Here is a 27,469-nt window from a genome sequence, read left to right as displayed (position 1 = left end):
TATATAATTATATAATTAATACTATTTTATTTTTTAAAATTAATTTGAAATATAAAAAGAGAGTATTGAGTGTTTAAAATAAAAATTTTTTTTTGCAATATTTCAAAAAAATATATAAACAAATAAAATGAGATGGGAAAAGTATTATTCATTAACATATTCTTAATGGTAAATATAATTTTATTTATTTTCATTTAAAATAATATTAAAAGAGAAAATTAAGAAATTTTTTTAGGAAAAAGAAAATTAAGAAATTAAAGAAGGTTTGAAATTAATAGAGGATGAATGTTGAAAACATGTTAACATGTAGAGTTAATAAGCGATGCTTTTTGTCTGTTATATATATATATAAAGCTGCCGAGGTTTGCCTATTTACTATTTTGTTTTGAATATTGAATCTTAGTACTTTCCAGCGAAAGTGGATTTAAAAAATCTTTAATGTCGGATATCAGAGTGGTCATGATTTGAACTACAAAGCCTTACTTTTCTTTTGCAAGGAGCGCTCCTCGAGGAGCTTTTGCATTTTTCTTTTATTTAATTGTGGGTATCGTACGAAAATAAAATATAAAAATAATGTGATTTAAACTTTCAATAAAAATAATATATAAATTTAATAAAATTTTAAAAAAATATTTTATGTTATATAAATTATGATATATAGTTTTTATATAAAATATAATAAAAAAAACATAAATTTTAATATTTTATATAATTCGGAGATATATTTGGAAAGAAAAAACCCAAAATCATGCATTTTAAAATTTTGAGAATGGTTGCTTACCTCCCTGTATATAATGCCATAAAACCCCGCCTTCTTGCAACTAAACCTTCTCCACCCTCTTTGTTTTATCACAAATTCAAGCCTTCCATCTTTCAAGACTAAAAGTTGAGGAAGTTATTGTACATTAATTTGATCAATGGAAAGTAACTTTTGTGAGGATGTGATTCTACCCCAAACAGTGGTAGAAGCAGTATCTAGAATTTGTCGTGAGCAGAACCAACCTCCACTTGCCTCCTCAACGAGGCGGGCGCTGGATGATATAGGCGAAGAAGTATCTTTAAGGATTCTAGAGAAAATCCAACGGACGTCAATTCGTTTTTCATTTGATGGATTTGTTATGGCTATGATCAACCAAGAACTAAACAACAACGGCACCCCTCACAAACGACCAAGTTCTTCTTCTCAACTTGACTGTAGCCCCTTGCCTTCTCCCATCAAAACTCTCCGTCTTATGATGAATTCTCAAGGTTAAATATTTTTTTTATTTAAGAAATGTTGGATTTCTTTCTCTCTTCACGGTTGCTTTGACAATTTATTTTCTGGGTTGTTTGTTTTATAGTTGATTTAAGGGGACATGATGTTATTCAGACTCCAGATACCCGTCCTTTAAGTTCTTCACTTGTCAGAAGAGAAATGTTTAGCCCTCAATTGGTGACTTTAGGGGAGCTTGAATTCAGAAAAGCTTTCCTAATTTTAAGTTACATTGGCTCGTAATGCTTATTTTCCAGTGCTTTCAACAAGTTTAACTTTTCTTAAACAAATAAAAACAAAAAAACAAAAAGGTGACTTTTTTTTTTCTATCTTTTTATCCTAGGGAGAGGTTGGAAGAAGTAATCACTGCTGATGAAATTCGAAGATTAAAAGATTTGGCAATGGATAAATTTGAGGAAGAGGTCTGGGTTTCTCTGGGCCAACATTATGCTCCTGCCGATCGATGTCAGGTAACATAACTGGTCTTTAATGATATTTGCCTTTGACTCTTAAGTATATTTTGAATTACATTTATGTTCTAATGAATAAGAAAGAAAGAACTATGAAAATTGTCTGAAGGTTGTATCAACTACGATTGTCCAACAAACAGAATTTGATTTCCACCCTGTCGTCTCTAAGATTGGAGTGCAAAATGTTTCAAAAGTTTGGAATGTGTATTAGACCACTTTTTCATATGGGCATTGCCTTCCCATGCATGTGATGCTTTGTGCAATTGATTACTTTCTCTTTTTTGTCTTTCTTCTTACTTTTCCATTCGCTTATCTTGCAGTCATCTGAGTGGGAGTCTGGAAAAACATATCAATACCACTGTTATGTCTCTGAAAATGGGAGTTGTAGGTTCAAGGTAAATCGGGAGTTGCAGTTTCAAGGTTCTTACATTTCCTTGATTCTGTGCATGCATATTGTTAACTTACATTGAAAGGACAAAAGGCCTTGAGTTAAATTTGTTGACATATCTAAAAACAAATATCAAATTGTCTGGAATATGGACAGCTTTTACGTGGTGATCAAAGGCCTTTAAGTACAATTTCTCAGTTTTAAGCCTCTATAACAGGCATATCAAACGTACCCATTTTTATTGTAATGCATGGTGATACAGAACTATCTTGAGATTGGAATTTAGCACAAGCCAAACATCTATTGCAAGTGTGTATTTAACCTTTGGTTGCCGTCACTGGCTCTGGCTCCTTATTTGTAGTCCTGGCTGCTATTAATCTTATAGAAATATTTGTGATTGTTTTCTTCCATGGGCTTAAGTCATCTGATCTGCCTTTCTAGGGGGGTAGACACATTCCTGAGCAGCCATTTCAAAGATTTGGAAGGATTCACATTTAATTTTCTATTTCTGATTTGGTACTTTCTTGATAATTCATACTATTATGACTTTTTAAATGAAAAAGACTGAAGCAGTGACTTGAACATGAGATAACAAGCATCTATAATCTTTCCCAAACCACTTAAAATTTCTTGTTCTTAGCTTTCTTCCTTTTTTCCTTTAATGCACAGCAGTTTCCTTATTGAAAACCTTAGCTAATACTTAGTTTTCTTAGTCTTTTTTCTTTTTTCCTGTTGCCATAATAGGATAATTCACTTGGCCAATCCCATTAAGCCTTTGCTCCCAAATGCCAAGCTCCCAAATTCGAAGCTTTGTTGTATCAATTCTTTGTCTATTCCATTTACCTAAGGTCACTTTTGTCTTTTTCCTTTTTTTTTTTTTTTATCTATGCATATCTGATTCTATCATCCCTGTTTAAAATTTAAAGTTTAACACTTTTGCTTTCTTCTCTTGCTACCTTATGAAGGAGATTGACCTATAGTATTTTTGAGAGTTACAAAAATCTTAGTAACATGAAGTGCTTTGCTCATTAATTTTCTTTTACAATATTTTCCCTTCAATTATTATTTTTTTTATGTTCTCCATTTCAGGGCCCTTTTTTGGAGAAGACTAGAAGTCATTTACAAAGGGTTTTAGGAGATGATAATGTTCTTGTTGTTAAGTTTGCAAATGTCACGGATGGTAAAAGTTCAGCTGGCAATGATTTTTATGCGGAGTACAAAAAAATTGCAAAAGGAGGAATCCTCGTTGGTTTGCGTTATTACAGGTTTTTTGGTGAGTCCTTCTGCACCATTATCTTGTAATGATGAATATGATATTAGGTGTTTTTTTTTTCCCTTTCATATAATTTATTACTGTTATCCGTTAAACTAGCATGCATTTTCTGCTAGCAGTATACATCTCTGTATGTATCTTAGGCATGCATGTTTGTGATGTGGTCCTTTGCTAGAGTGGAGGGATGATACATCAGCCAGCTGTTCTTATCTTACAAATGAGGAATATCTGCTTTGACCAGTTCATTTTAGTTGTTTTTTTCAACATTAGTTTAGGTGTTTTATTCAACTTGTCTCAGAGAATTAGCACAAAGCAATGCAGTAAGAGCTGCTTTTAAAGCATGGAATTTGTGCTTGTTTTGCAACAATTCTAGTTGATGGTTTCCTCATTTTAATATTGGTGAAATGTAATGTTCATTTGTTTTCCTTTGTCACTCCTTTGTTTCTGTCTGTTTGATAATTAGGATGATCTGTTACAACAACTATGGATTTCAATTCCAATACGAATGTGGGGCTTTTGCATTATGGTGCTGGGTGTATGAGGTTGTTTATGTGTGCGTCAGAAAGGACTGCTCTTATTTTCCAGTCTGCAGCTTCTTGTGGATGTCCTGACTTGCACATACATGTTTGTTTTCTTTATGTGCAACTTGTTAGTTATTGAGGATCCTCTGCTTCTCATTTTTATAGAAACCTATATCATGGAAAAAACTTTGAACACCCTAGTTGTTGGGAATGGCATTGAGTATGTACCACCTTGTAGGATGTCTTAACTTATGTTATACTAGTCAAAGTATTGAACTCTTCCGATGCTTATGTTCCTAACCTCACAGAATGGAAAATTAGTTTTTTTTTTATCCCAAATATGGTAAATTTTCAGTGTTTAAGGATGGAGGCAAAAAAGCAAGAAAGAAAGACCAGACTACCTCATCTGTTAGGTGCTTATTTGTTCGGTTTGAGTCTAATGCATCCATTGATGATGGTAAAGATTATGTTTTATCTGGCAAGACAATTCAAGAAGCCAGAAGTGTGTTTATGCATGCCCATACCCTGTCCAATGTGGCCAAGTATATGGCCAGGTCAGTGATGATACAAATCTGCATGTTTCTTTTATTCCTTTAAATTTCTTCAATTTTTTTGAGAGGTATCTTAAGTTTTTTTTTTTTTTTAATAATTTGAAAGGCTTTTTTTTCTTTGGGCTGTAGATTTTCACTAATCTTGTCCAAGACCATGAAGTTGGAAATTGATTTAGCTGATGTAAATGTTATGGTGATAGATGATATACCTTGCCAGGTGTGGTATATTGATTTAAGTTTTCAATAAAAATGATCTTGTCTCCCTTTATAGTTTTTTATCTTATGTATTTTTTCCTGAGTTCAATTTGATATTTTAGCAAAAATAAATCTTATTGCAGGATAAATATGGAAATTTGGTGTGTAATAAAGATGGAGAAACTTGTATCCACACTGATGGAACTGGTTATATATCGGAGGATTTGGCTTTGAAATGCCCAAAAAATGTCTTCAAAGGAAGTGTTGTCAATGGTGACAATGTTGAGGTTGGTGTAGAGTGCTTCATTTTCTACTTGTTACTCAGTTGGTTTGAGGTGAAAGTAATGTTGAGTATTTGCCCAATAATTCATTTTTCTGGTGTGCACAACACAAATCAGTTTGATATATATCCATCTGAAGCAGCATTTGCACTAAAACTCCATTAAATCTGTTTTGTATAATTGGTTAAAACTTCACAATGTTTGAGGTAATATAGATGAGCATGCTTGTTAGGCCTAGGTTCCAACTATTCCTTTGCCATTTAGTTTTCTCCGGTACTATTTTATAAAAATTTTTCCATTTTCCTTTCCATCGATATTTCTTATTTTATAGCGGGGATATTAAAATTGTTATATTATGATCTTTTTATTGATACCTGTTTTTAAATTCATTGCATTTTTTATGATCATAAATTTTAATCTCAATGGACTTTAGGGGAAGTTTTCAGACATGAAACGGACAGAATCTCACCATAGGGTACCGGTATGTGCATTTAACAATTAATTAGTGCTCTCTTCTCTAGATTTTATCTATTGATTATCATTCCATTGTTTTTTCTTTCTTCCTAGCCTTTGCTAGTCCAGTTCCGCCTTTTTAACAATGGTTCTGCTGTCAAGGGAACCGTCCTTGTCAATAAAAAGGTATAGTTTTTTTATTTTCCCTTAAGATTAGAATAAGCTTACTCCTCCAGAAAAGTCCCTGCTTGAAATGAGAAATGATGATTTGTCCTTTGCAGTAGATAATCTAGTCTGGTTCAATTAGTTGTAACTGTTATTGCATCAGATAATCTAGTTTTGTGTGTTCACTCCAGTACCATTTGAAATCAGAATTGAGACTATGTCAAATGCCATATTTCCCTTAAAAAATCTATTGATCAATGTAATCCATTTGTTGTTGTTGTCTAGGATCCCAACAACTGTATCATATTGTTGTTGGCTAATAATTTCTGCATGCTTATAATAACTTTATTCCAAAATTTTGTAGCTTCCACCCAGAACCATTCAAGTTCGGCCTTCGATGATTAAAGTTAAGCCAGATCCGAATCTGTCAAATATCTGCACTAGAAATTCACTGGAAGTAGTTAAAACAAGGTACTTGCCATTGTTCAATTCATATAATTTCTGTTTAATGTATTTGTGCATAGCACCTATTACATTTTTTTAAATCTCTTGATAAGTACCAATTGAATGTGTTCTGGGTTCAATATAGGAGAGATTAGTTTTTTGGGGGGAGCCTATACATTCTCAAAACTGAAATGAATATGTGGGAAAACATTTATTTACAGCTAGTTGTAATATTGTAATATATATATTTATATTTGTATCCCTAAAATTAAGTATTTATATCCCTAGAATTAAGGACAAAAATTAGGATAGACAATCTCTCAATTATAGGATTAGTTTTTTAGGAAGATTTAGTTTCCTAGTTTAACCCCTAGTTAGTTGTATATAAACCTAAGGTTCTTGTATAATTCTAAATGAACAATTTTTCAATATAAATTCAGTTTTCATACTGATTTATTTCTTAGTTTTTTCACATGGTATTAGAGCTTTAGGTTCTTCTTGGGAAGCAAAATTTTCAGCCTTCATTGCTGACTTTTTTAGACCTTCATTGCCGAATCCTGTTTTGGCCTTCATTGTCGAACCTTTTCAAAGAAAAATATCACTATCACCCAATTTGAGGAATTGTTAACTGAAAAAATCACTGGAGTACTACAGATGTCTCAGAAACAAGGAGAGTTCGATAGGGAAGAGAATGAAAAGCTGAGAAACTTATTGAAAATCCTTGAAAAGCTTACTGTGGTATGTTCTTTAGGTAAGGTTTTTAGTTCAAGTAAAGCTTTTGGTTCTTATGGATTAAATGTCTCGGCTAAGCCTATTATGAGTTTTTGGGTCATTGACTCAGGAGCAACAGACCACATGACACATTTCTCACAAAAATTTAGTACATATAATCTGTGTCCTAATAATAAGAAAATTGTTGTTGCAAATGGTTCACTTACCACAGTGACAGGATTAGGAGATGTTCAAGTTAATCTTTCGTTTGTTCTAAAAAATGTTCTTCATGTTCCTGGATCGTCTATTAATCTGATATCTATACAAAAATTTACCAGAAATATGAATTGCAAAGTAACTTTTTATCCCTCTTATTGTGAATTTCAAGACCAGAGTTTGGGGAAGATCATTGGACTTGCTAAGGAGAAGGGTGGACTATATTATCTTGAGACATCAAATAACACAAATAATATCAAGAATAGTTTACCTTTGTCATTTCTTTCTGAAAAATCTTTCAATAAAGACAAAATCTGGCTTTATCATTTTCGTCTTGGACATCCTTCTTTTGGAACCTTGAGAAACATGTTTCCTTCTTTGTTCAAAGGATTAAATGTCGAAGATTTTCATTGTGATGTTTGCGAACTTGCAAAGCATAGATGTGTGTCTTTTTCAATCAGTAACAAAAGAAGTTTTACTCCCTTTTACTTGATTTGTAGTGACATTTGAGGTCCTTCTACAATTCCTAATATTTCTAGTGCGAGATGGTTTGTTTCATTCATAGATGATTGTACCAGGGTCTCTTGGGTTTTTTTACTTAAATTCAAATCATATGTGAATAGTATATTTTTAAGCTTCCAAAACATAATCCAAAATCAATTTGGAGTGAGAATCAAGAGATTTAGGTCTGATAATGCAAGAGATTACTTCAACTAGAGTCTATCTACCTATTTCCAAAAAGAGAAGATTATCCATGAGTCATCTTGTGTTAATACTCCACAGCTGAATGGAGTGACAGAGAGGAAAAATAGCCATTTACTAGCCACAACCCGAGCCTATTTTACTGGGGAAAAGCTGTTCTCACTACCACACATTTTATAAATAGGTTACCTTTAAGGGTTTTGGGATTTAAAACTCCTATGGAACTACTTTCACTTTATCTCAACCTCAATACCACAAACAATCTCACACCTAGGATATTTGGTTGTACATCATTTGTTCATGTTCACAGTCATAACAGGGGAAAGTTGGATCCAAGAGCAATTAAGTGTATTTTTGTGGGGTATTCTTCAACTCAAAAAGGATATAAATGCTATCATCCTCTTACCAAAAAATTATGTGTCTGCAGATGTCACTTTTGAAGAAAGTAAATCATTTTTTACTCAACCTTATCTTCAGGGGGAGACTTCATTCATGGAAGATAAGGATAAAGATTTCTTTTTGCTTGATTTGTCCCCTTCTTCAACATTTACACCAATTAATTCTTCTGAGTCGAAACTTGTTTCTGTTGAGCTTAAGTCAAACACTGAATTTGAGTCTGAACCTATTCCAAGTACAAAAGATGTGACAAAGGATAATATTGTTTTTGATTCTATGAAGGAATTATAGGTGTACTCAAGAAAGAAAGTTTCAGATCCTGAACCAGTGCCAGTCCAAGAACCTGATCCTAATTCTGGAAATGAGTTTCTCAAAATGAGCATGAATCTTCTAAAACTATAACTAGTGATTATGATTTGCCTATTGCCATTAGGAAAGGAACCAGAGAATGTACTAAGCATCCATTATACCCAATCTCTAATTTTGTGTCATTTGAAAAATTCTTACCATTTCACAAAAATTTTCTTGTGAGCTTAAACACTATTTCTATTCCAACTACATTATTTTAGGCATTATCCAGTGAGAAATGGAGGCAAGCCATGAAAATAGAAATGAAGGCCTTAGAGAAAAATCAGACATGGGAACTGGTAGAGTTGCCTAAAGAAAAAAATTCAGTAGGGTGTAAATGGGTTTTCACTGTAAAATACAAAGCAGATGGTACTATTGAAAGATATAAAGCCAGGTTAGTGGCTAAGGGCTACACTCAAACCTATGGAATGGATTATCAGGAAACCTTCGCTCCAGTTGCCAAGATGAATATAGTTAGGATTTTGTTATCATTGACTGCAAATTACAATTGGCAGCTTCAACAATTTGATGTAAAGAATGCTTTTCTACATAGTGATTTGGAAGAAGAAATATATATGAAGGTTCCACCGAGATTTGGAGGTCATCTAAAAGCAAACAAAGTATGTAGGCTAAAAAAAGGCTTTATATGGCCCTAAACAGTCTCCTAGGGCTTGGTTCGGGAGATTTGCCAAAGTGATGTTAGCAATGGGATATAAACAGAGTCAAGGAGATCACACATTATTTATCAAACACTCTGATTTAGGGAGAGTCACAGTTCTATTAGTGTATGTTGATGATATAATTGTAACTGGAGATGATGAAAAAGAGAAAGAATCTCTAAAACAGTGTTTAGTTAGAGAATTGAGATAAAAGAGCTAGAGAGATTGAAGTACTTTTTAGGAATTGAAGTAGCTCACTCACGGCATGATATCTTCATCTCACAACAGAAATATGTGATGGATCTTCTGAAGGAAACTGGGAAACTCTTATGTAAACCTGCAATTACCCCTATAAATCCTAATCATAAAATTGGAGAAGCTAATGAATATGCTGCTGTAAATAGAGTGATGTACCAAATATTAGTTGGAAGACTCATTTATCTCTCACATACTAGACCTGATATAACATATGCTGTGAGTGTAATAAGTCAATTTATGCATAGTCCTAAAGAAGTGCACCTACAGGCTGTCTATTGTATATTGCACTATTTGAAGGTCAATCCTGGGAAAGGTATTTTATTCAAAAAAAATTCGGGGTTAGTTCTAAAAGCATATACAGATACTGATTATGCAGGTTCAGTAACTGATAGAAGATCCACATCAGGCTACTACACTTTCTTAGGTGGTAATCTTGTGACTTAAAAGAGTAAAAAACAGAATGTGGTGGCAAGATCAAGTGCTGAAGCAGAGTTCAGAGCAATGGCTCAAGGAATTTGTGAACTACTATGGTTAAAGATTATCCTAGAAGACTTGAAGATCAAATGGGATGGACCAATGAGACTCTACTGTGATAACAAGTCTGCAATAAGCATTGCACACAATCCTGTGCAACATGACAGAACAAAACACATTGAAGTAGATCGGCATTTCATAAAGGAGAAATTAGATAGTGGGTTGATTTGTACACCTTATGTATCAACCAAGGGTCAACTTGCAGATATGTTGACTAAAGGTCTCAGCAGTGCAACATTTCAAGAAATTATTTCCAAGCTGGGAATGGAAAACACCTATTCATCAGCTTGAGGGGGAGTGTGGGAAAACACTTATTTACAGCTAGTTGTAATATTGTAATATGTATATTTATATTTGTATCCTAGAATTAAGTATTTGTATCCCTAGAATTAAGGACAAAAATTAGAATAAACAATCTCTCAATTATAGGATTAGTTTTTTAGGAAGATTTAGTTTCCTAGTTTAACCCCTAGTTAGTTGTATATAAACCTAAGGTTCTTGTATAATTCTAAATAAGCAGTTTTTCAATATACATTCAGTTTCCACACTGATTTATTTCTTAGTTTTTCCACAGAATCTCCTATAGAAAATAAAGGTAAATGAGAAAAGGATTGAATCTATCATTTATGTTATTCCTTATGCCCATGTTTGTCAAAATATCCACTCAATAGATAAATTTAGATGAACAAAAGTATGCAGGCCTGCTGAATGTAGCATTGCCATTCTGACAGTTTGTCTTTGCACTATTCGTTTCTTCTTTCATTCCCTGAAACCATACTTTGAGCATAGCCTTCTAACCAGAAAACATTTAATGTAATTGTCCAATGTTGTTTTTGAGGTGAATGCTTCATTGAAGTATAAACTCTAGCTGTCAGAGGGTGATGCTTGCCAGCTATTGTGTCTTTAGTAATTGCAAAAATGAACATGCCCCAACTTGGGAAAATGAGGGAGATAAAGGTCTTTCTCTCCATCCCAAAGTGGGGATGGGGTGCCCATTCCCAGGTGTTGAATCACTCTAGTGCTTGTGTGTCCAACCTAATAGATGGGCATAAAGCCCTGCTTCGAATCCATTGGCTTCACATCACTTTTAAGTTTTAACTTCCCTAGAACTTAACAGCAACTACTAATGGTGCTATGGAAGCTCAAAGCATGAGTACAGAATAAGTTCAAATCAGTCCTCCAGCCCCAATAAAAATTACCCACTTCCTGTTTTAAGCCAATAAGCAAGTGAAGGCGTAAAGTTTCTTTTATTTCTGACTTGATTTTGATGTATTTGGCTTTGATGAGATGGATTTACCCTGAGAAATTTGATGCCTTGTGATAACTTCATTTTATTGCATTTCGGGATGATGTATTTGTGTTATCTCCTGCAGCAATCAACCAAAGAAAACTTCTCTTTCAAGGAATTTGATTATGCTCCTTAGCTATGGAGGTGTCCCAAATGACTTTTTTATGGACATCTTGAAGAATGCCTTAGAAGAGTCGCAAAGTGTTTTCTCCAACAAACGCACAGCTCTTAAAGGTAGTTTTGTCAACTTCCAAAAATTTCCCCCCCCTTCCCTGAATTCTCCCTCCAATTTTGAAGACTATACAACCTTAACATGACAATATTATATTCTTTTATAAATGAAATTCTCTTCTATTCTAATGTTTTTATTGCTCTTTGCTTTTATTGGCATTGCACAATCTCCTTCAAATTTGATATACATTTCAACAATGTTCTCTCGTTCATGCCACTTTGCTTTGTACCTCTCACTGATATAATCACCTTTTGAATGGATCTTCATAACTATCACGTGCAGTTTCTCTTAACCGAGGCAGCATGGATGATCTCAGTGCAGCAAAAATGATTTTATCAGGGATCCCCCTTGATGAATCATATTTACAACATAGGATGTCAATAATGTTGAATGAAGAAAGGAAGGGTCTGCTAGGAGGAAAGCTCCCTATGACTGAGTCTTATTATTTAATGGGCACTGTTGATCCATCTGGAGTCCTAGAAAGTGATCAAGTCAGCATTATCTTGTACGTAAGTTGGGGTTATTCTGTTATTCTTGTCTCTTTGTTTGTGATGGTGACATAACAAATAATAACAATTTTGAACTGCATTTCTTACAAATATCGTAATGGAATATGTTTTCTTCTATGGAAAATGTAAAAGTTTAAGTAGCAATATCAAGTCTTGCGACAATATTGAAAGTTGGAAACCTTTGGAGCATCTCAAAATAAAAACAAAGGAATGAGTCTGTCCATTTTGGAAAGCAAAATCTCATAACCTTTTGATTTAAGTGATTATAGCACATGGTTTAACATTTAATGGTAGCTGCTTTAGCTGTTCTGTTATACGATGTGCATGTTGAAAGAGAGTGATAACAGGAGCCTTTACATCTGTGCATGTAGGCTCATGTATTCTGACACATATTCCAAGAATAACTCTTTGACGTCCATCTCCACTTATATGATATGACTTCATGTTTTGATTAAAAACAAAAAAGACATCTTATTCTGGTGTCTTTAGTCTCGGATCTCTAGTATGGATGTGTCTTTGCAGATGATGATGTTAGAAATGATGTAAGCTGTTTTTGTATTTTAGACTGAACTTCTACCACCCTTTGTTAGGCAAAAGATATGAAGATCCAATACCTACTTATAACTAATCTTGACAGAAAATAAATAAAGATGAAGGGAATGAGAATGCAGGAAAGTATAGAGTTTCCCCAAGTTTCCTTCTTTCACTTTTTTCCCAATAGAAGGTTGGTACTAGAGACTGCTTGTATGACAGATTCTCCTGTTAAATATTATATCAGAAAATGTTGCTGCATAATGTTCTTTACAGTTTAAGTTACAAGGAAGCTGGAGCTTCCTTGTGATGCCGTGCATTGATGTTGAGATATTCTATTAGTTATGGAAGATACTGTGCAAACAATCACCCCCACCCTCTCACCAATTTGGACTTTTAATTTTGTTTACACATCTTCCTTAAAGCAAGTTGTAATTCAGTTTATTTTGTTAGACATTGAAACATACTAAGGTGTATGATGCATAAGAGAAAGGAATACTGTTTGGGGCACCCTTTGCTTGAATTATGTTATTATTGTTGTATTAGTAAATTCGTCGACACAGTCTCAACTGTTTTGGACAGAAATTTAACTTTTTGCAGCAAGATGAATCTAATAAATCAAGTATAACTAGTTACATGGCAGTTGACAAGTTTGTCCTTCTTTGATGATTGGATATTGTGTTGTCTGCTCTGATGATATGTGTAGGGATGATGGACAGATTTCTGGGAAAGTGCTAGTGTATCACCAACCCGGTATACATTTTGGAGATATACATGTGCTAAATGCTAGATATGTGGAAGCCTTGAATGAATATGTAGGACATGCTAAGTATGCTATATTCTTTCCTTGTAAAGGCAGACGCTCATTGGCTGATGAGATGGCTGGGGGTGATTTTGATGGTGATATGTATTTCGTATCAAGAAATCCCCAGGTTGGTTTTATTTTGAATTACTTTCCTGTTAAAGAGTTTATTTACTCTTTTCCTTTTCTTCCATCTGTAGCGGCCCTGATTGCTACCTTTATTGTTCTTTCCTTTTAGTAGATGGTCAAACAGGTAACTATCCTTTGTCTTTATTTCAACTAATATATTCTTGCACTTATTTCAACTGGATGCATCCATTAGGAGCATTACTTTACGTATATGCTAGAAGGTAACATTTAATTTGGTCTTCAGTTCACTCTTCCATCCTCTTACAGTTGTATTTACTTGAATGTCCTTACATTCCTGCATGGTTGGTGTTAACTCCTGGAAACAGCATTTTTAGAGATGTCAACAACATTCTTATAGATTTTGCGTGAAAAGGATATTGGTTATGTAGGGAAAGTTTTAACTATTTCATGTCCTAGTTGACATCGGCATCTATGAGACATGCTTAAGTGTTAATATTGCCGTTGTACTTTAGAATTTAAATTGAAATATTGAGTTTTTTTATATACATATATAATAAAAAAATTTATGCACCAAAATATCCTATGTGCTATATATGCGTTGGCTACTGAATTTTATAATGAAGTTTGGCTAACCTCTTCAAAAATGAGGAATCTTCTTTTAAATTTGATTAGTGAATGATGATTTATAGATATGGTACAAATGCAAATGTTGTACATTAAATTGTAGGTTTCATCTATATTTGGCATTATTTTGACGTTTCCTGAGATTAGCCACCAATTGTCTTCAGTTATTGGATTACTTCAAAATGAGTGAACCCTGGATAGACAATTCTTCAACTTGTGGAGTGCCTACTAAAGGACCACTTGAGTTTTCAGATGAGGAGCTGGAGGATGAGCTCTTCAAATTATTCTTGAGAACTAGGTTTCAGCCAAGGTAATCACTTTACCGTACACCTTAATAATATTTTGTTTTCACAAGTAAGAGGCCTGACTTTGAATGTTAATGGCTGTGAAAGTTTGCTGTACTGAATTTGCTTGAATCACGAAGTGTCAATGTTTATGACATTCCTTTCTGAACAATTAATATATTATAAATCAAAATCTTATATGTAAAAATTCTTTTTCATCTGAAGTTATGTTCTGAAGTTCCTCAAAACTAGTACCTCTCCCTTAAAAAGCACTCAGTTAATTTGCTTGTTTCACAGCTCAGTATTAAAATACTTTTGTGGACATCCAAAATGTCTTTTGGTTTTATCAAATGATATACTGTTCTTGGAGACCAAGTCAAAGTCATTTAGTAGTGTGTTTTTTATTTTGGCCAACTAGTAGCATGTTATTAACTTATTATCAGTCTTAGAGCAAGTTCGTTAATTCATCCTTCATTATTCAATAACAAATATGAGATGGCAACTCGGGCAGGCATCTCCTGTTTTGGTTCCTAACATATACAGTGTATGGTGGTGAAGTTCTGTCGATAGTCTTAATATCGTACTAGTTCTTGGTTTTGGTCTAATGTAAAGTTGCTTTTGGCTGCTTTCAGTTATGCTATGAGTGTTGCAGCTGATAATTGGAAGGCAATAATGGACCGGTTTCTTACACTGGAAGATAGCAATTCTGATGAGAAGGCTCTTGTGAAACAAAACCTGCTAAGCTTGATTAATTTATACTACGAGGCTTTGGATGCACCAAAGACAGGAAAAAAGGTTAGTACGTTGCTTTGTCAAGGGATTGAGATTAGCTTATATTTAGCCCATGTAAGTATCATTACTTTCAAGTGAAGTCAATAACAACATTCTCATCAGTCAATGGCAAGCAATTGATTTGAAGAACTTATGGCATAAGTGGTTGATTGTTATCTAAAACAGCAATGCTTTAGTTTGTTGCAGTGGTTATTGTGAAGTATATGTGAGAGATGATTGCTTCTTTTTTGGTTTTGCTGTAAACTCTATGTATACATGTATAGCTATTTTTATTTACTTTTTCATGTTTGTTGACCTCCAAAAAATATTTTACTTATATTAGCTATCGTGAATAGATTGAAATTCCAGAAGACTTGAGGGCAGCTGCATTTCCTCATTATATGGAGCGGGAAAAAGAATATTCTTTCAAATCAACTTCTATATTGGGGAAAATGTATGACTTCGTCAAATCATACAACGAAGAACTGTCAAAGAAAGGTGAAGGTTATCTTGACCAACATTAAAGCTTGATGCATCATTTGGTTTTAAGAGCATTATCATTAGAGCATCTTTCTGATTTTTCATGCTATTATGGAGTATAAGCAAAAGGGGATAATATGTTACAGTTTTATCCTGTTCAGAAGTTCGGAAGCTCCCATGTTTCAACGTTGGCTTTCCGGGAGATTGCAGAGAAAAATGGACTGAACTTTATAAGCAATACAGGAAGGACATGACGGAGGCTTTGGATGCCGAGAGCAAAGAACAGAAAGAAGAGGCTGCTAACGCTGTTTATAACAAATACAAAAAGGTGGTCGTTGAGCTTTGTGTTTCCACGTTGCCCCTTCCTTGTTTGCAGCATATCGAAGTTTAACACTCGTTCTTTACATTTACTTGTGGTTTAGAAATTGTACGGAGCTGCAGAATTGGAGCAGAGACAAAGGCCTCTCGAACAGATTTACGAGGAGGCAGTGGCTATTTATAACATTTCCTATGATTATGCCATCAGAAAGGAAGACGTAAGCAAATGCGCATTTGCTTGGAAAGTTGCAGGCTCAGCCCTGTTAAGTTTGTATTGCTTGGAGCAAGGTGAAAATACCTTGTCATGTGCACCTTCTGTTTTGAAAGACCTCTTTGCTTGAACTAATGTGCTTTGTAATTAGCTAATGATATATGCTTTCAAACGTTCAAGTTAAAAAGAAACTTATCTGTATATGTAGTTTATCATATCCTGAAGCATATGATTTTTGTTTCTTTTTAATTTGTGGAGGGAAGCCTTCAAAATACTCACTTCTGTGGGAAAGGTCAAAAAAGATGATGTTTTTCCTTTTCCTTTTCCTTATCCTTATCCTTATCCATATCCATATCCAAGCAAACATTACTCGGAGATAAAGCTGCCAAATAAGTGTAGCAGAAAAGGGCTTTTTTTTGAGGGAATTATAGGAAATGGTAATTTACCGAAAATATTTATTATTTGGTATTATTATAAAAAATAATCAATGGAAAGAAAACGAATACATGTAAATTTAATAAAAAAAATGTATATATGTTATAAAATAATTGTATGTATATTTCATTTGTATGTGCTTATATTTTATTTTTATGTTCATAATAATTATTTGTAATTTTGAATGAACATTAAAGTCACCAAAGTAATTTTATTTTTTAATTAATTTTATATATGATTTCTTTTTTATTAAATATTTTAATCATAGAATAGATTAATAAATTTTTCTTTTTGAAATTTCTTTTTTTTTTTGTAAAAAATTATTTTAGTTAGTGTAGGAAAGGAAATTAATAAAATATTGTGTCATTTAGAGTAATAATAGTTCATTTAAATCAAATTTATTTTAATTTTTTTAGATATTATATAATATTATAAAAATTTAAATTCAATTCAAATTTAAATCAAATTAAATTTTACGAATTTAATTTAGTTTATTAATTTTTAATTTTTATATATTTAAATAGATTTTGATATAAAATTATTATTTTTATTTTATAAAAATTAAAAAAATATATATAAATTAAAAAATATATAATTTTATTTGATTTAATTTTTTTATTTTTATTCGAAATTTGATTTAAATTTAATATATATTTAATATCTAAATTTAGTCTAAATAAAATTAAAAAAATTAAACCAAATCAGAATTAAATATTATAATTTTAAATCAATTTTTTTTTTCTCACCCCTAACGTCACCCAACTTGTCATAGTTAGCCAGGCGGCTGTTGGTGGAGCAATGGCTTGGAACTTTTTGGCAGAAAATGATCCCTCACCTTTTAGACTTTTATTTATAGCTCTTATAGAAAAAAGAAAAAAAAAACATGTTTTCCTATTTATAAATGAAACTAAAAGTTAAATATTTATTTAACTTTTAAATATAAATAAAAAGTTAAATATTTATTTAAATATAAATTAAAAAATTAATAATTTATTTTAATGGAATAAAAATTTATAAAAATTTATTTTAAAAAATAAAATTCAAGAAATTTTTTGTTATTTAAAAAAAACAAGTGAAACATGTTTTCCTATCTTGTCAAAGAGAGGATTGAAAGTGTAAAACTGAAAAATACAAAGCTGAATGGGACCCGAAAAGGATACTTGCATTATTGACTAAAGCAAAAGTATATTCCAATGATACACTGAAATCATGGGACCTCAAATCTGCTAAAAATCAGCAAGACATGAACGTCCCTACTCCCACCCACAACCGTGGGGCAAGCATTCCCTTTCTTTTCCCTTGTTGAAAAGTTACCAATCTCAGCCACCCACCACCACCACTTGGCCACCACGTTGGCCCACATCTGCCACCTAGCCATTAAATTTTGTGCGTTTAAAAATAGAACCCTACTTCCACCTTCTTTCCAAAACGTTACAAATTAAACACAAACGTTATTTCTGAAGTATTTTAAGAGTTCAGACGGTGCCCAACTTGCTATCAATGACAAGAACTCTCAAGAATCTTAGCTAAAATTAGTCATGTTTGATATATAATATTATTTTAAAATAATATAAGATAATATTATAAATAAAATTATATTAAATAATATCATTTTATTTTATATTTAATGTATATAAAATTAAGATAAAATAATTTATTTATTTTTTAAAATCTTTTTTAATTTATATAATTTAAATTATAATATAAAATTTAAAAATATAATTGAATAAATAAATTTAATTCATGAATTAAAAATAATTTTTTTATTTAAAAAAATTAAATTATTTTATACTAAAAAAAATTAATCTTTCTTATAATTATATTTTTTCAATTAAATATAAAATAATTATTATATTATTTTAATCCATCATTGCCAAACATGCCCTTATTTCTTGGCAAACTTTTTTTTTTTTTTGGTATGCAGTACACTAATACTTCGCTTTTTGTTGTAGAATCACCATCTATATCACTATAAGTTAAGTTTCCAAATGGGGTCTTTTCCTCCTATTCTTACGGCACGACAATGACGTTGATCTTTTTTATTACAGTCTTCAGTTTGACTTTTGATTGATTCTAAAATTTAACTCGGACACTGAAAACAGCTAACCCAAGTTTGTGTTTCTGAATGTTCTGGTGATTGATTATTTGTTCGTAATATATCCAGTTGAATCTCTGAAACTCAGAGAAAAAAATAGTAGTAACAGTATCAGCTGAAGCAATATAAGGGAAAGGATGGAGAGCACCATGAAGGAGATTAGAGGTGGGGAATCAGTGCTAGGCATGGACCCCAAATCCACCGTTGGTGGCGGTGTTGAGGATGTCTACGGCGAGGATCGTGCCACTGAGGACCAGCTGGTCACCCCCTGGACTTACTCTGTCGCTAGGTCAACTTTCTTCTTACTTTTTTTTTTTAACCTGTAAGTTTTTGTTTCTGTTTTAGAGTGTTTTCATGATTGATCAGTTATCAAACATCCTTCGATTTTGGTTTAATTTACTTAAAAATTATGGTAGTAATAGAAATGAAAATGATTGTTAAAACCGTTTAGAAAGCTAGGAAAAGAAAGTGGTCAATTCTTTTTTTTTTTGGTCTGAATTTAACTATCAGTCCTTGGTGCAGTGGATATACATTGTTGAGGGATCCACACCATAACAAAGGGCTTGCGTTCACTGAGACAGAGAGGGATTCTCACTACTTGCGTGGTTTACTTCCTCCTGCTGTTGTCACTCAACAGCTTCAGGTTATACTAATTGCATCATCTTTTTGCCCAAATATGTTTGCATATTAGCGGCAGGATTAATTAATGTTTTATATTTGCTCTGAAACCCAGGAGAAAAAGTTGATGAGCAGTATCCGAAAATATCAAGTTCCACTGCAAAAGTATATGGCCATGATGGAGCTTCAGGTCTCTCTTTTACCTCTGATTATATTCAAATCAGGCTTTGAATTTGTTCATTTATTTTCTTTGCTTTTCGTTTTTAATATTTGATATAGACAGATTGATTTTTGCAATGAATTGATGTGGAAAAAAATGTTAGGGATTTATCATTCTTTTGCCTGTATAGTAATAGAAATGTTCATGATCAGTTCAGAGGAAAAGGGAATAACTGAATAAATTCTCTTTTTTTTTCCTTTGTTTTCACTGTTAACAGCAAAGGAATGAAAGACTGTTTTACAAGCTTCTAATTGATAATGTTGAGGAGCTGCTCCCGGTTGTCTACACTCCAACTGTAGGTGAAGCTTGCCAGAAGTATGGAAGCATCTTCAGGCGTCCTCAGGGTCTATACATAAGTTTGAAAGAGAAGTATGAATGTTTCTTTTCGTTGTGTAAATCCGAATCTCCAATGGATAGGCTTCAACTTAACCTTATAACGTGCAGGGGAAAAATTCATGATGTTTTGAAGAACTGGCCTGAAAGAAGTATTCAAGTTATTGTTGTAACTGATGGTGAGCGCATCTTGGGACTTGGGGATCTTGGCTGTCAGGTAAATTGTGTTAAGATCATGTCTTTAATTAGAAACATTTTAATTGTTACTTAGTTTAAATTGCAGTTTTGGGGCTCTAAGCTATAAAGAATAACTAGAGTAGGTGTGATTCTGTTGGAAATTCAGGGGATGGGAATTCCTGTTGGAAAATTGTCCTTATACACAGCACTTGGAGGGATTCGTCCTTCGGTGGTAAGCATTTCCACTGTGGCATTTCTCCTGAATTTCTTCATTTGATGTGCTTGAGATCTATATTTGTAGTTCTTAAGCCTGAAATTTGTATATAATAGCAACTGTAGTGATGCCATCATAGATCTGAACCTCAGACTCTCATAATTACTGATTCTGCTTTATAGTGTTTGCCTGTGACCATTGATGTGGGCACAAATAATGAGGAATTGTTGAAGGATGAGTTCTACATTGGGCTTAGACAAAAGAGGGCAACTGGGCAGGTTTGTCAATATTTGCATACCTCGGTGGATTTTAGTTTCATAATCATTATGAACTGCATAACTTATTTTATTCTGAGGTTATTTTGACTACATTTAGGAATATGCTGACTTGCTACATGAGTTCATGACTGCTGTCAAGCGGAACTATGGGGAAAAAGTTCTTATACAGGTATTCATGCTTTGGAGACTTTCGATTTTTCATAAAATTTTTGTGATGTGATGTTCTTCTTGCATTTTCTAACCATGTCTGATTCGTTTGGCATTATGCAGTTTGAAGATTTTGCAAATCATAACGCTTTTACATTGCTTGCTAAATATGGCACAACCCACCTTGTCTTCAACGATGATATACAGGTAACAGGTAGTAGAAGCATTATAAGGGACTCCCTCCTTATGATTGTTTAGGTGTTCTTTAATCTACCATCATTTTTGGTGCAGGGGACAGCATCTGTTGTTCTTGCTGGGGTTGTTGCAGCATTGAAGTTGATTGGTGGTACTCTAACTGACCACAGATTCTTGTTCCTTGGTGCTGGAGAGGTAAGACTCTGATCTCTGTCTCGTCATTGTTTTTATCTTTTGCAGAAGGGAAAGGGAGGAAAATGCTGAAATAATTTATAAGAAAGATTGAAAGAAAATATTGCACTCTCTGCAACATGATTTAACTTTTAATGGATCAATTCACGGTACCTCTCTAATTTTCAGCAGTCTGTATTAATAGTCAGTTACACTTGCTTCTGTCATACTGTTGCAGGCTGGGACTGGTATAGCAGAGCTTATAGCTCTTGAGATGTCAAAGCAGGTAATAGCATGCTACTAAAACTTGCAGATCCTTTTAGTTCATTAGTGTTTGGTATTATTATTATGCTGGCTGTGGTTTTTTTATGTCTTACTTGTAGACAAAAACTCCCTTGGAAGAGACCCGCAAGAAGATCTGGCTTGTGGACTCAAAGGTATAGATAAGTTTGGTCATGATTCTTGCCAAAAGAAATATATCCTATGGACATCCCTTTTCACCTAAGGAGCATGTGAATTATCTTTCAGGGACTGATTATTAGCTCTCGTAAAGAGTCACTTCAACACTTCAAGAAACCTTGGGCTCATGAACATGAACCTGTTAAGGATCTATTAGGTGCTGTCAAGGTAAGAAAAACATTGCTTACTTTTGCATTTTTCGAAGTATTTTTTGGTGTTAAACGAGGGCTTAGTTGATTCATGTAGTCATATTTAAAAGGTGAGATCCAGTAGGCCTGGAGTTCAAATCTCAACACTTGCAATCTCTTCTCTTATCCTTAGGCTTCAGTCTCCTTTGTTAAAAAAAGAAGTAATTTTCAGTGCTTACTTTTCTTTCTTCTTCAGGCAATCAAGCCAACAGTTTTGATCGGATCATCTGGAGTGGGAAGAACTTTTACGAAGGAAATAATAGAGACCCTAGCATCCTTCAATGAGGTATTTTATGCATTAACCGTATCTATATACTTTCTGGTAAAACTACATGTCATCCAGACCTACGAAAAAGATTTACATTGTTGTAAATCTATGATGATGCAGAAACCTCTTGTTATGGCTCTCTCGAATCCAACCACACAATCTGAGTGCACAGCTGAAGAGGCTTATACTTGGAGTCAGGTAAAATGCTTCTTAGTTCTTACTTGTTTCACCTCATAACTAAGGTGAAAATGCTGCTGGGAAGTATGAGTGCCCTATTTGCTTCAAAATATGAATCTTATAAGTTGTTGTCTTCTTTTGGGTTCATCTTGCAGGGCCGTGCAATTTTTGCTAGTGGAAGTCCATTTGATCCTTTTGAATACAATGGCAAAGTTTTTGTTCCTGGCCAGGTCCAACCATTATTTGATTGTTTAGTATATTTCAGAAAATTATCCCATATGGGATATCTGTTGAATATTAGGGACTGAGCTTTGTGTTTTCTTTTGTCAATTCAGGCCAACAATGCTTACATTTTCCCAGGATTTGGTTTGGGTTTGGTCATCTCTGGAGCTATTCGTGTGCATGATGACATGCTTCTGGCAGCCTGTAAGTAGGATGTAATTTAAGAACAACATTATTGATATAAGCTGTCTTGTCTTTCCTTTTTGTTTGCTAAACTGAAAGTTATCTATACTTGTGGCATTCTTTTTATTCATTATTTGTGCAACAGACTAATCTTAACAACTGAAGCAGATACGTAATGAAGTTCACAGTGATTTAAAGTCTTAACTAGACCTGACAATTTGTGTTAACTAGACTTGCCAAATATCCATATGTGTCATGTTAGATACGTGTAAAACATGAAAAATTATAGTGTCAAATTTGTGTCAACATATCAAACATGGCTCATTTTTTTGCTAAACTCATACAACTTTTGCTATTTAAATCAAGTCATTTCATATTATTTTCGTGTGATACAATGTCATATTTAAAATTATCACGTCTTGTCTTAACATGAATTTAAGTGCCAATAAGGGGCCGGGGGATTGACTGTATACTTTTATTGTCCGTCTTCTATAACAGCGGAAGCCTTGGCTAAGCAAGTGTCTGAGGAAAACTATGACAAGGGGCTTATTTACCCACCATTCTCTAATATAAGGAAAATTTCAGCTAATATAGCTGCCAACGTGGCTGCTAAGGCATATGAACTTGGTGAGTGACATTTCTTGTAGATTTAAAGATAAAAATTGTCACTGTTTCATTTCTCAATCATGACATTATTTCTAATTATGCTTTCTTATAGGTGTGGCAACACGTCTCCCTCGCCCTGCAAATCTTGTGAAGTATGCTGAGAGTTGCATGTACTCTCCTGTTTACCGAAGTTATCGGTAAATGGACAGATATTCCTCACCATTTTGTATGTAGCTTCATCTTTAAGCTCATCATATGTTGTATGTTGCCTAATAAATAAGGTCAACTAAAAATATGACTTAGTTTGGGAAATGTCAACTTGTTGTATTTGAGTGTTTGAAAAGTTCTTTTTTTTTGTCAGCCGACAATGAGGCGTTGGTATGTTTATGTTGTGTGAAAACCCAACAGTATATAATACTTCAAACCATCTATTTAAGAACCGAATTTGACAAAGATTCTGAAGATTCATCAACTTTTGGATCTACTTGATCTACAACTCTCTCTATTTTGTAAAGATACATACGGCTGTGACGCTTTAGGGACAGCTGGTAGGAAAGTTTGCTTTGTGATTGTAATCTGTTCATCAGTAGAAAGCTTAGCTGAAGAGAAAATGACCAAACTAGGTTCCCTTTTGAATCTTGGAACATGTAATAACTTTATTAGGAATGATAACCCTGTTACTGTAATACATCTATATGTGGGTAAAATGGATTTTCTGATGTTTGATATAGCACATTCAAATCGATAGGTCCCTGTATTATGAAAATTACAAGTTTACCTTTCCTAAACATGAGGAAACATCTTCTGTGAGGACTTCAAGTCTTTTTTTATAAATACATAGGAGACCGTTACTTAGGATAGAGAAAAGAATTGCAAGTGTTAGGATTTGAATCCAAACCTTCTGGATACCACCTCTTAAGGGTGATTGCATAAACCAATTGACCTAAGTTCCTGATTCCGAGAACAAGTTTGATGTTTATCAAGTTTGATGTTTATTGTATATGCTTAACTCGGCATGAGTGTCCTTGTAACGTTGGCTCAGGTATGTGCTGCATCTAATTGGCAGAAACCTGGTTACAATACATGCAGCAGCTCAATTAGAGTTGGTATGTCAGATGCAACAAGATAATTAAAGGTAATCTACATAGGTTTCATAGCAACTAAGGTCTCAAAGGGGAGGGGTTTCAAGATTGACTTCACTTATTATCTATAATTAAAACACTTTGATTCTAAGACTTACTTGGGAGGATTATTTTCTGAATAGCAAGTTGGCAAACATTCGACCAGACAGTCATGACTAGGTTCCACAAAGTATGCAATCTGTCATCAGAAACAACAGACATAAACCTTACTTCTTCAAAAGATTATGTTAAAAGATAGTAAGAGAACATGAAAATTCCAAGCAAGATTATTCACAAAGAAACTTACCAAAAGGAATATTAAAGAAAAAAGTAACTAAGCCAAAAGTTTAAACTAAGAAGGCAAACGATAAGAGATAACCAGATGAAGATGACAGTTAAAACCTTTCTTTTCCTGTCAACCAAAATGCTTTTAAAACTTTCACAGAACTAAAGCATCCTTCCACTCATAATGTTATGACTCAGATAGACAATGGTTCCCAACAATTTTAGCCGAGTTGTTGACATACAACAATCACAGAATTGTTAAGTTTATTCTAGCAGAGTCAGAAAAGATCAGATGGAATCAACTAAATAGAGTAACAAGAGTTGGTAGAAAAGTTAATTTTCAAAGTTCTTGAAAGCCCAATTTACCCTAATCGAATTTAGATACCATAGATAGTTGGCCACATGGACAAAGAACAAGTACATCAAGAAATAAATATATTAACCAGCACTAAAGTCAGACATGACATGTAGAAGAGAGTGCAACGGGATAAATATATTGAAGCAACCCGATATCATAGAACAGATGTTTCAATCATGAATCATCCAAAAGGCTTTGAAAGGCCTTAAAACCTGGATGACAAAGAACGGTTTAAAAAGCTAAGGGGCCTTACAGAATATCTCTCCTGACCGTTTCCTAAAACTCTGTGCAAAGTGGACCTGGGTACATAAAACCAAGTATTTGGTTACATAAAGTTCAAGCAAGATAGTTATGAAAGGGTAGCATCCACCCTTCTGTAGGATGACCTCAAGCAAATATAATCCAACAAATGAACAGATTCAGAGCAGCACAAATTCAGAGTGTAAAATTTATAAAAAAAAATGATGAATAAGTGTAAGAAAGTTGTGAAACAATAAGAAACTGGAGGCAAAAAAACTTAAGGCCACTATAGGGTTGCTTTCACTTAGTAACCCTGCGTACATATAACAATACAAAAGAGCCAAGAAATAATGGAGCTATATTTGATCTAGATCAGTGGAGATGCAGCCTTAGATAACAGTTCTAGGCTTTAAATTTATCAAGATAATAAATGGCTGAACTTAAAAGTAAAAGGCAAAGCAGAGAATCAAAACTAGTCTAAAGTTATTTAGTAAATGTTGAACAACATGGCGAGCCCCTTAAAATCCATCATTCATCTTTTACTGTCATCTTAATGCAATTTGGACCATAGTTAAAACAGAAAGTTGCACATTACTTGAATGTACAGTTGCTCCAGCGCTCCAGCATGTCCCCAAGATTGACTATAAAAGCTCTGTAAAAAGATCAACCACACTTTAAGCATATCATGAATTATGATTATTAATGATCAAATTAAATTTATTACATGTAAAGCAAGAACAAAGTAAGTGATGAACAGAACAATGCAAGGATAGAAATTTAAGAAGATAACAGTAAAAATATGCTAGCAACCTAGGTGCAGTAAATAACTGGAAATCAATCGCTTAAAAACTGATATTGGTTCCAAATGCAGCCTCCAACTGCAAGGCAGTAAAACCAACTTGCATTTTCACTAGCATGTATATAATGTAACCCTGAAGCTCAAATCTCTGCTAGCCATCAGCAACTAACCCTTTTATAGGCGAAACATACTCCCATATCTGAGGTTTTGCATCTCTATCCTTGCATATCTGCAAAAATCATATAATCTTTTGTTAACTAGTCAAATGTGCAGAATAATGGTAATATAATCGCATATTACAGCAATGTTCATACTTGTAGACCCATAACATCATCTGTTGCCAAAAGTGTAATCAATCCATAGTCAGAATGTGCTCCAGCTCCATATATTCCTTTTGAAGGATCAGAAATTTGACCTGATTGGAATATGAAATTATATAACGAGTTAATACCCAAAAAAAAAATTATATAACAAGTTATATCAACAGTGCAATGACACCACGATTAAATAATGGCATTCCATGATCTTCCACCTTCATAGTGTAGTAAGCGCAAGGTGGCAATAGGCTTCCCAAGCATCTCAGGCTTGTCAAAAAAATCAACCTCTAGGTCAAGTGCAAGCGCTATGACCCTTGCAACTGCTTTTGCCACCTCCCTAATTGCACATAAAGAAGAAAAACACAATCTTATTAGCCTATTTTCTTTGCACATATCATAAAACACGCATAGAAACCTAATCACAAACTAGTTTATAACTTACAATGCTTCATGATGGAATTTCTCCATAGTCTGCCTCCATCCAGGCAAAACACCTAACCAGAGCCAAAAGTTTCGAAAATGTTGGTGAAAAATTCTTTCAACCAGGTCTTGCAAGATAACCGATCAATGAAATCCATTATAATTTACCATCTGCAGGCCAAACATTTGGCCCATAAAACGGCTTCTCTGCTTCAGGATCATCTTCAGGTACTTCCACACCTATGTAATACCCCTCTTTGTAGTCTCCTACTACCCCATCAAAAAAAAAGAAAGCTCGGTATTTTAATTCCAAATAAACTATTTCACCAACGATCAATATGAATGGTAAGGCAGGAAATACAGTCCAAAAAAACAAAAATACAATCACTAAAATGAAAGAGTTGCTGACCTTGCACTTGATTATCGGGGTCAAGAAGCTCATCAAGCACAGGAGTGTAGCCTCTATGTTTCTCATTCCTCAAAACTTTCATTTTCTCATTTAATGGCAAATGAAAAAAGTTCTTGCTTTGAGCAAATACTTCATCCATGAATTCCTGGCTTATCCCATGGTTTACCAAATAGAAAAACCCACAATCCAAACAAGCCTAAACCCACCAAAAAATTCCAAACTTTAATTCTGGGGTTGTCTTAATAATCAACAAGCTATCAAAATATCAATTTCAAACCATCAAAAGAAAAAACAAACAAAAACAGTAAATTCCCACGGCACGTACATTAAAAACACAAGTCAAACGAACAAAAATAAAATGCTGATGAAGGAAACAAAAACCTGCTTGAGTAAAGAGACGGATTGATGAATATCAGGATTAGAGAGATCGATACAATTGAGTGTTGACACTTTGACAGGAGCTTCGGCTCCATTTTGGCTCTGATTCTCCATTTTTCTTGTTTCTTTTTTCTTTTTCTTGGCGTAGCTTTGTTTTGTACTTTCGTTTCGTTATGGACCTCAAGTTTGGAAACTCGAG

The 27,469-nt window shown here is 33.6% G+C and overlaps 3 protein-coding genes across 12 annotated transcripts; 2 read left to right on the top strand and 1 right to left on the bottom strand.

Annotated features, from left to right (window-relative positions):
• Positions 1-748: 748 nt before the first annotated feature.
• On the top strand, positions 749-16,277 carry LOC111303171 (putative RNA-dependent RNA polymerase 5). 2 transcript variants are annotated; one of them, XM_089742136.1, is made up of 20 exons: positions 788-1,248; positions 1,341-1,491; positions 1,596-1,722; positions 2,043-2,117; positions 3,200-3,383; positions 4,260-4,458; positions 4,585-4,672; positions 4,794-4,937; positions 5,365-5,412; positions 5,499-5,570; positions 5,914-6,020; positions 11,191-11,339; positions 11,620-11,842; positions 13,084-13,130; positions 13,233-13,309; positions 14,058-14,203; positions 14,810-14,972; positions 15,305-15,446; positions 15,590-15,756; positions 15,851-16,277. In XM_089742136.1, exons 1-20 carry the CDS (start codon positions 918-920, stop codon positions 16,085-16,087), a joined length of 2,877 nt encoding a protein of 958 aa, XP_089598262.1. In that variant the 5' UTR covers positions 788-917; the 3' UTR covers positions 16,088-16,277. The 2 variants fall into 2 exon arrangements, with proteins under 2 accessions (XP_022754977.2, XP_089598262.1); XM_022899242.2 differs by having other exon boundaries at positions 749-1,248; positions 13,084-13,309.
• Positions 16,278-18,279: 2,002 nt separating this feature from the next.
• Positions 18,280-23,396, top strand: LOC111303172 (NADP-dependent malic enzyme-like). 3 transcript variants are annotated; one of them, XM_022899245.2, is made up of 19 exons: positions 18,280-18,776; positions 19,010-19,130; positions 19,221-19,295; positions 19,543-19,694; positions 19,770-19,875; positions 20,002-20,067; positions 20,232-20,327; positions 20,425-20,496; positions 20,598-20,681; positions 20,766-20,864; positions 21,079-21,126; positions 21,224-21,277; positions 21,369-21,467; positions 21,684-21,773; positions 21,876-21,953; positions 22,088-22,162; positions 22,268-22,358; positions 22,836-22,964; positions 23,056-23,396. In XM_022899245.2, exons 1-19 carry the CDS (start codon positions 18,625-18,627, stop codon positions 23,142-23,144), a joined length of 1,776 nt encoding a protein of 591 aa, XP_022754980.1. In that variant the 5' UTR covers positions 18,280-18,624; the 3' UTR covers positions 23,145-23,396. The 3 variants fall into 3 exon arrangements, with proteins under 3 accessions (XP_022754980.1, XP_089598260.1, XP_022754979.1); XM_022899244.2 differs by having other exon boundaries at positions 18,405-18,809; XM_089742134.1 differs by having other exon boundaries at positions 18,338-18,776; positions 21,684-21,953.
• On the bottom strand, positions 23,352-27,469 carry LOC111303173 (kihadalactone A synthase LFS-like). 7 transcript variants are annotated; one of them, XR_016326690.1, is made up of 12 exons: positions 27,274-27,464; positions 26,893-27,088; positions 26,652-26,753; positions 26,506-26,557; positions 26,279-26,400; positions 26,061-26,161; positions 25,917-25,975; positions 25,543-25,599; positions 24,961-25,006; positions 24,184-24,263; positions 23,842-24,013; positions 23,352-23,519 (listed from the first exon to the last, which is right to left on the bottom strand). XR_016326690.1 is itself a non-coding variant. In XM_022899247.2 (11 exons), the coding sequence occupies exons 1-11, from the start codon at positions 27,382-27,384 to the stop codon at positions 23,923-23,925; spliced, it is 1,017 nt and encodes a 338-aa protein (XP_022754982.1). In that variant the 5' UTR covers positions 27,385-27,464; the 3' UTR covers positions 23,642-23,922. The 7 variants fall into 7 exon arrangements, 4 of the variants coding, with proteins under 4 accessions (XP_022754982.1, XP_022754983.1, XP_022754984.1 ...); XR_016326689.1 differs by lacking the exon at positions 23,352-23,519 and adding an exon at positions 23,642-23,695; XM_022899247.2 differs by lacking the exon at positions 23,352-23,519 and having other exon boundaries at positions 23,642-24,013.

Source organism: Durio zibethinus, chromosome 13 (assembly GCF_047325235.1).
Source record: "Durio zibethinus cultivar Kanyao isolate XHJ-2024 chromosome 13, ASM4732523v1, whole genome shotgun sequence".
Taxonomy (NCBI): Eukaryota; Viridiplantae; Streptophyta; class Magnoliopsida; order Malvales; family Malvaceae; genus Durio; species Durio zibethinus.
Note: the sequence above shows the minus strand (reverse complement) of the source record. Positions and strands in the feature narration are given on the sequence as shown.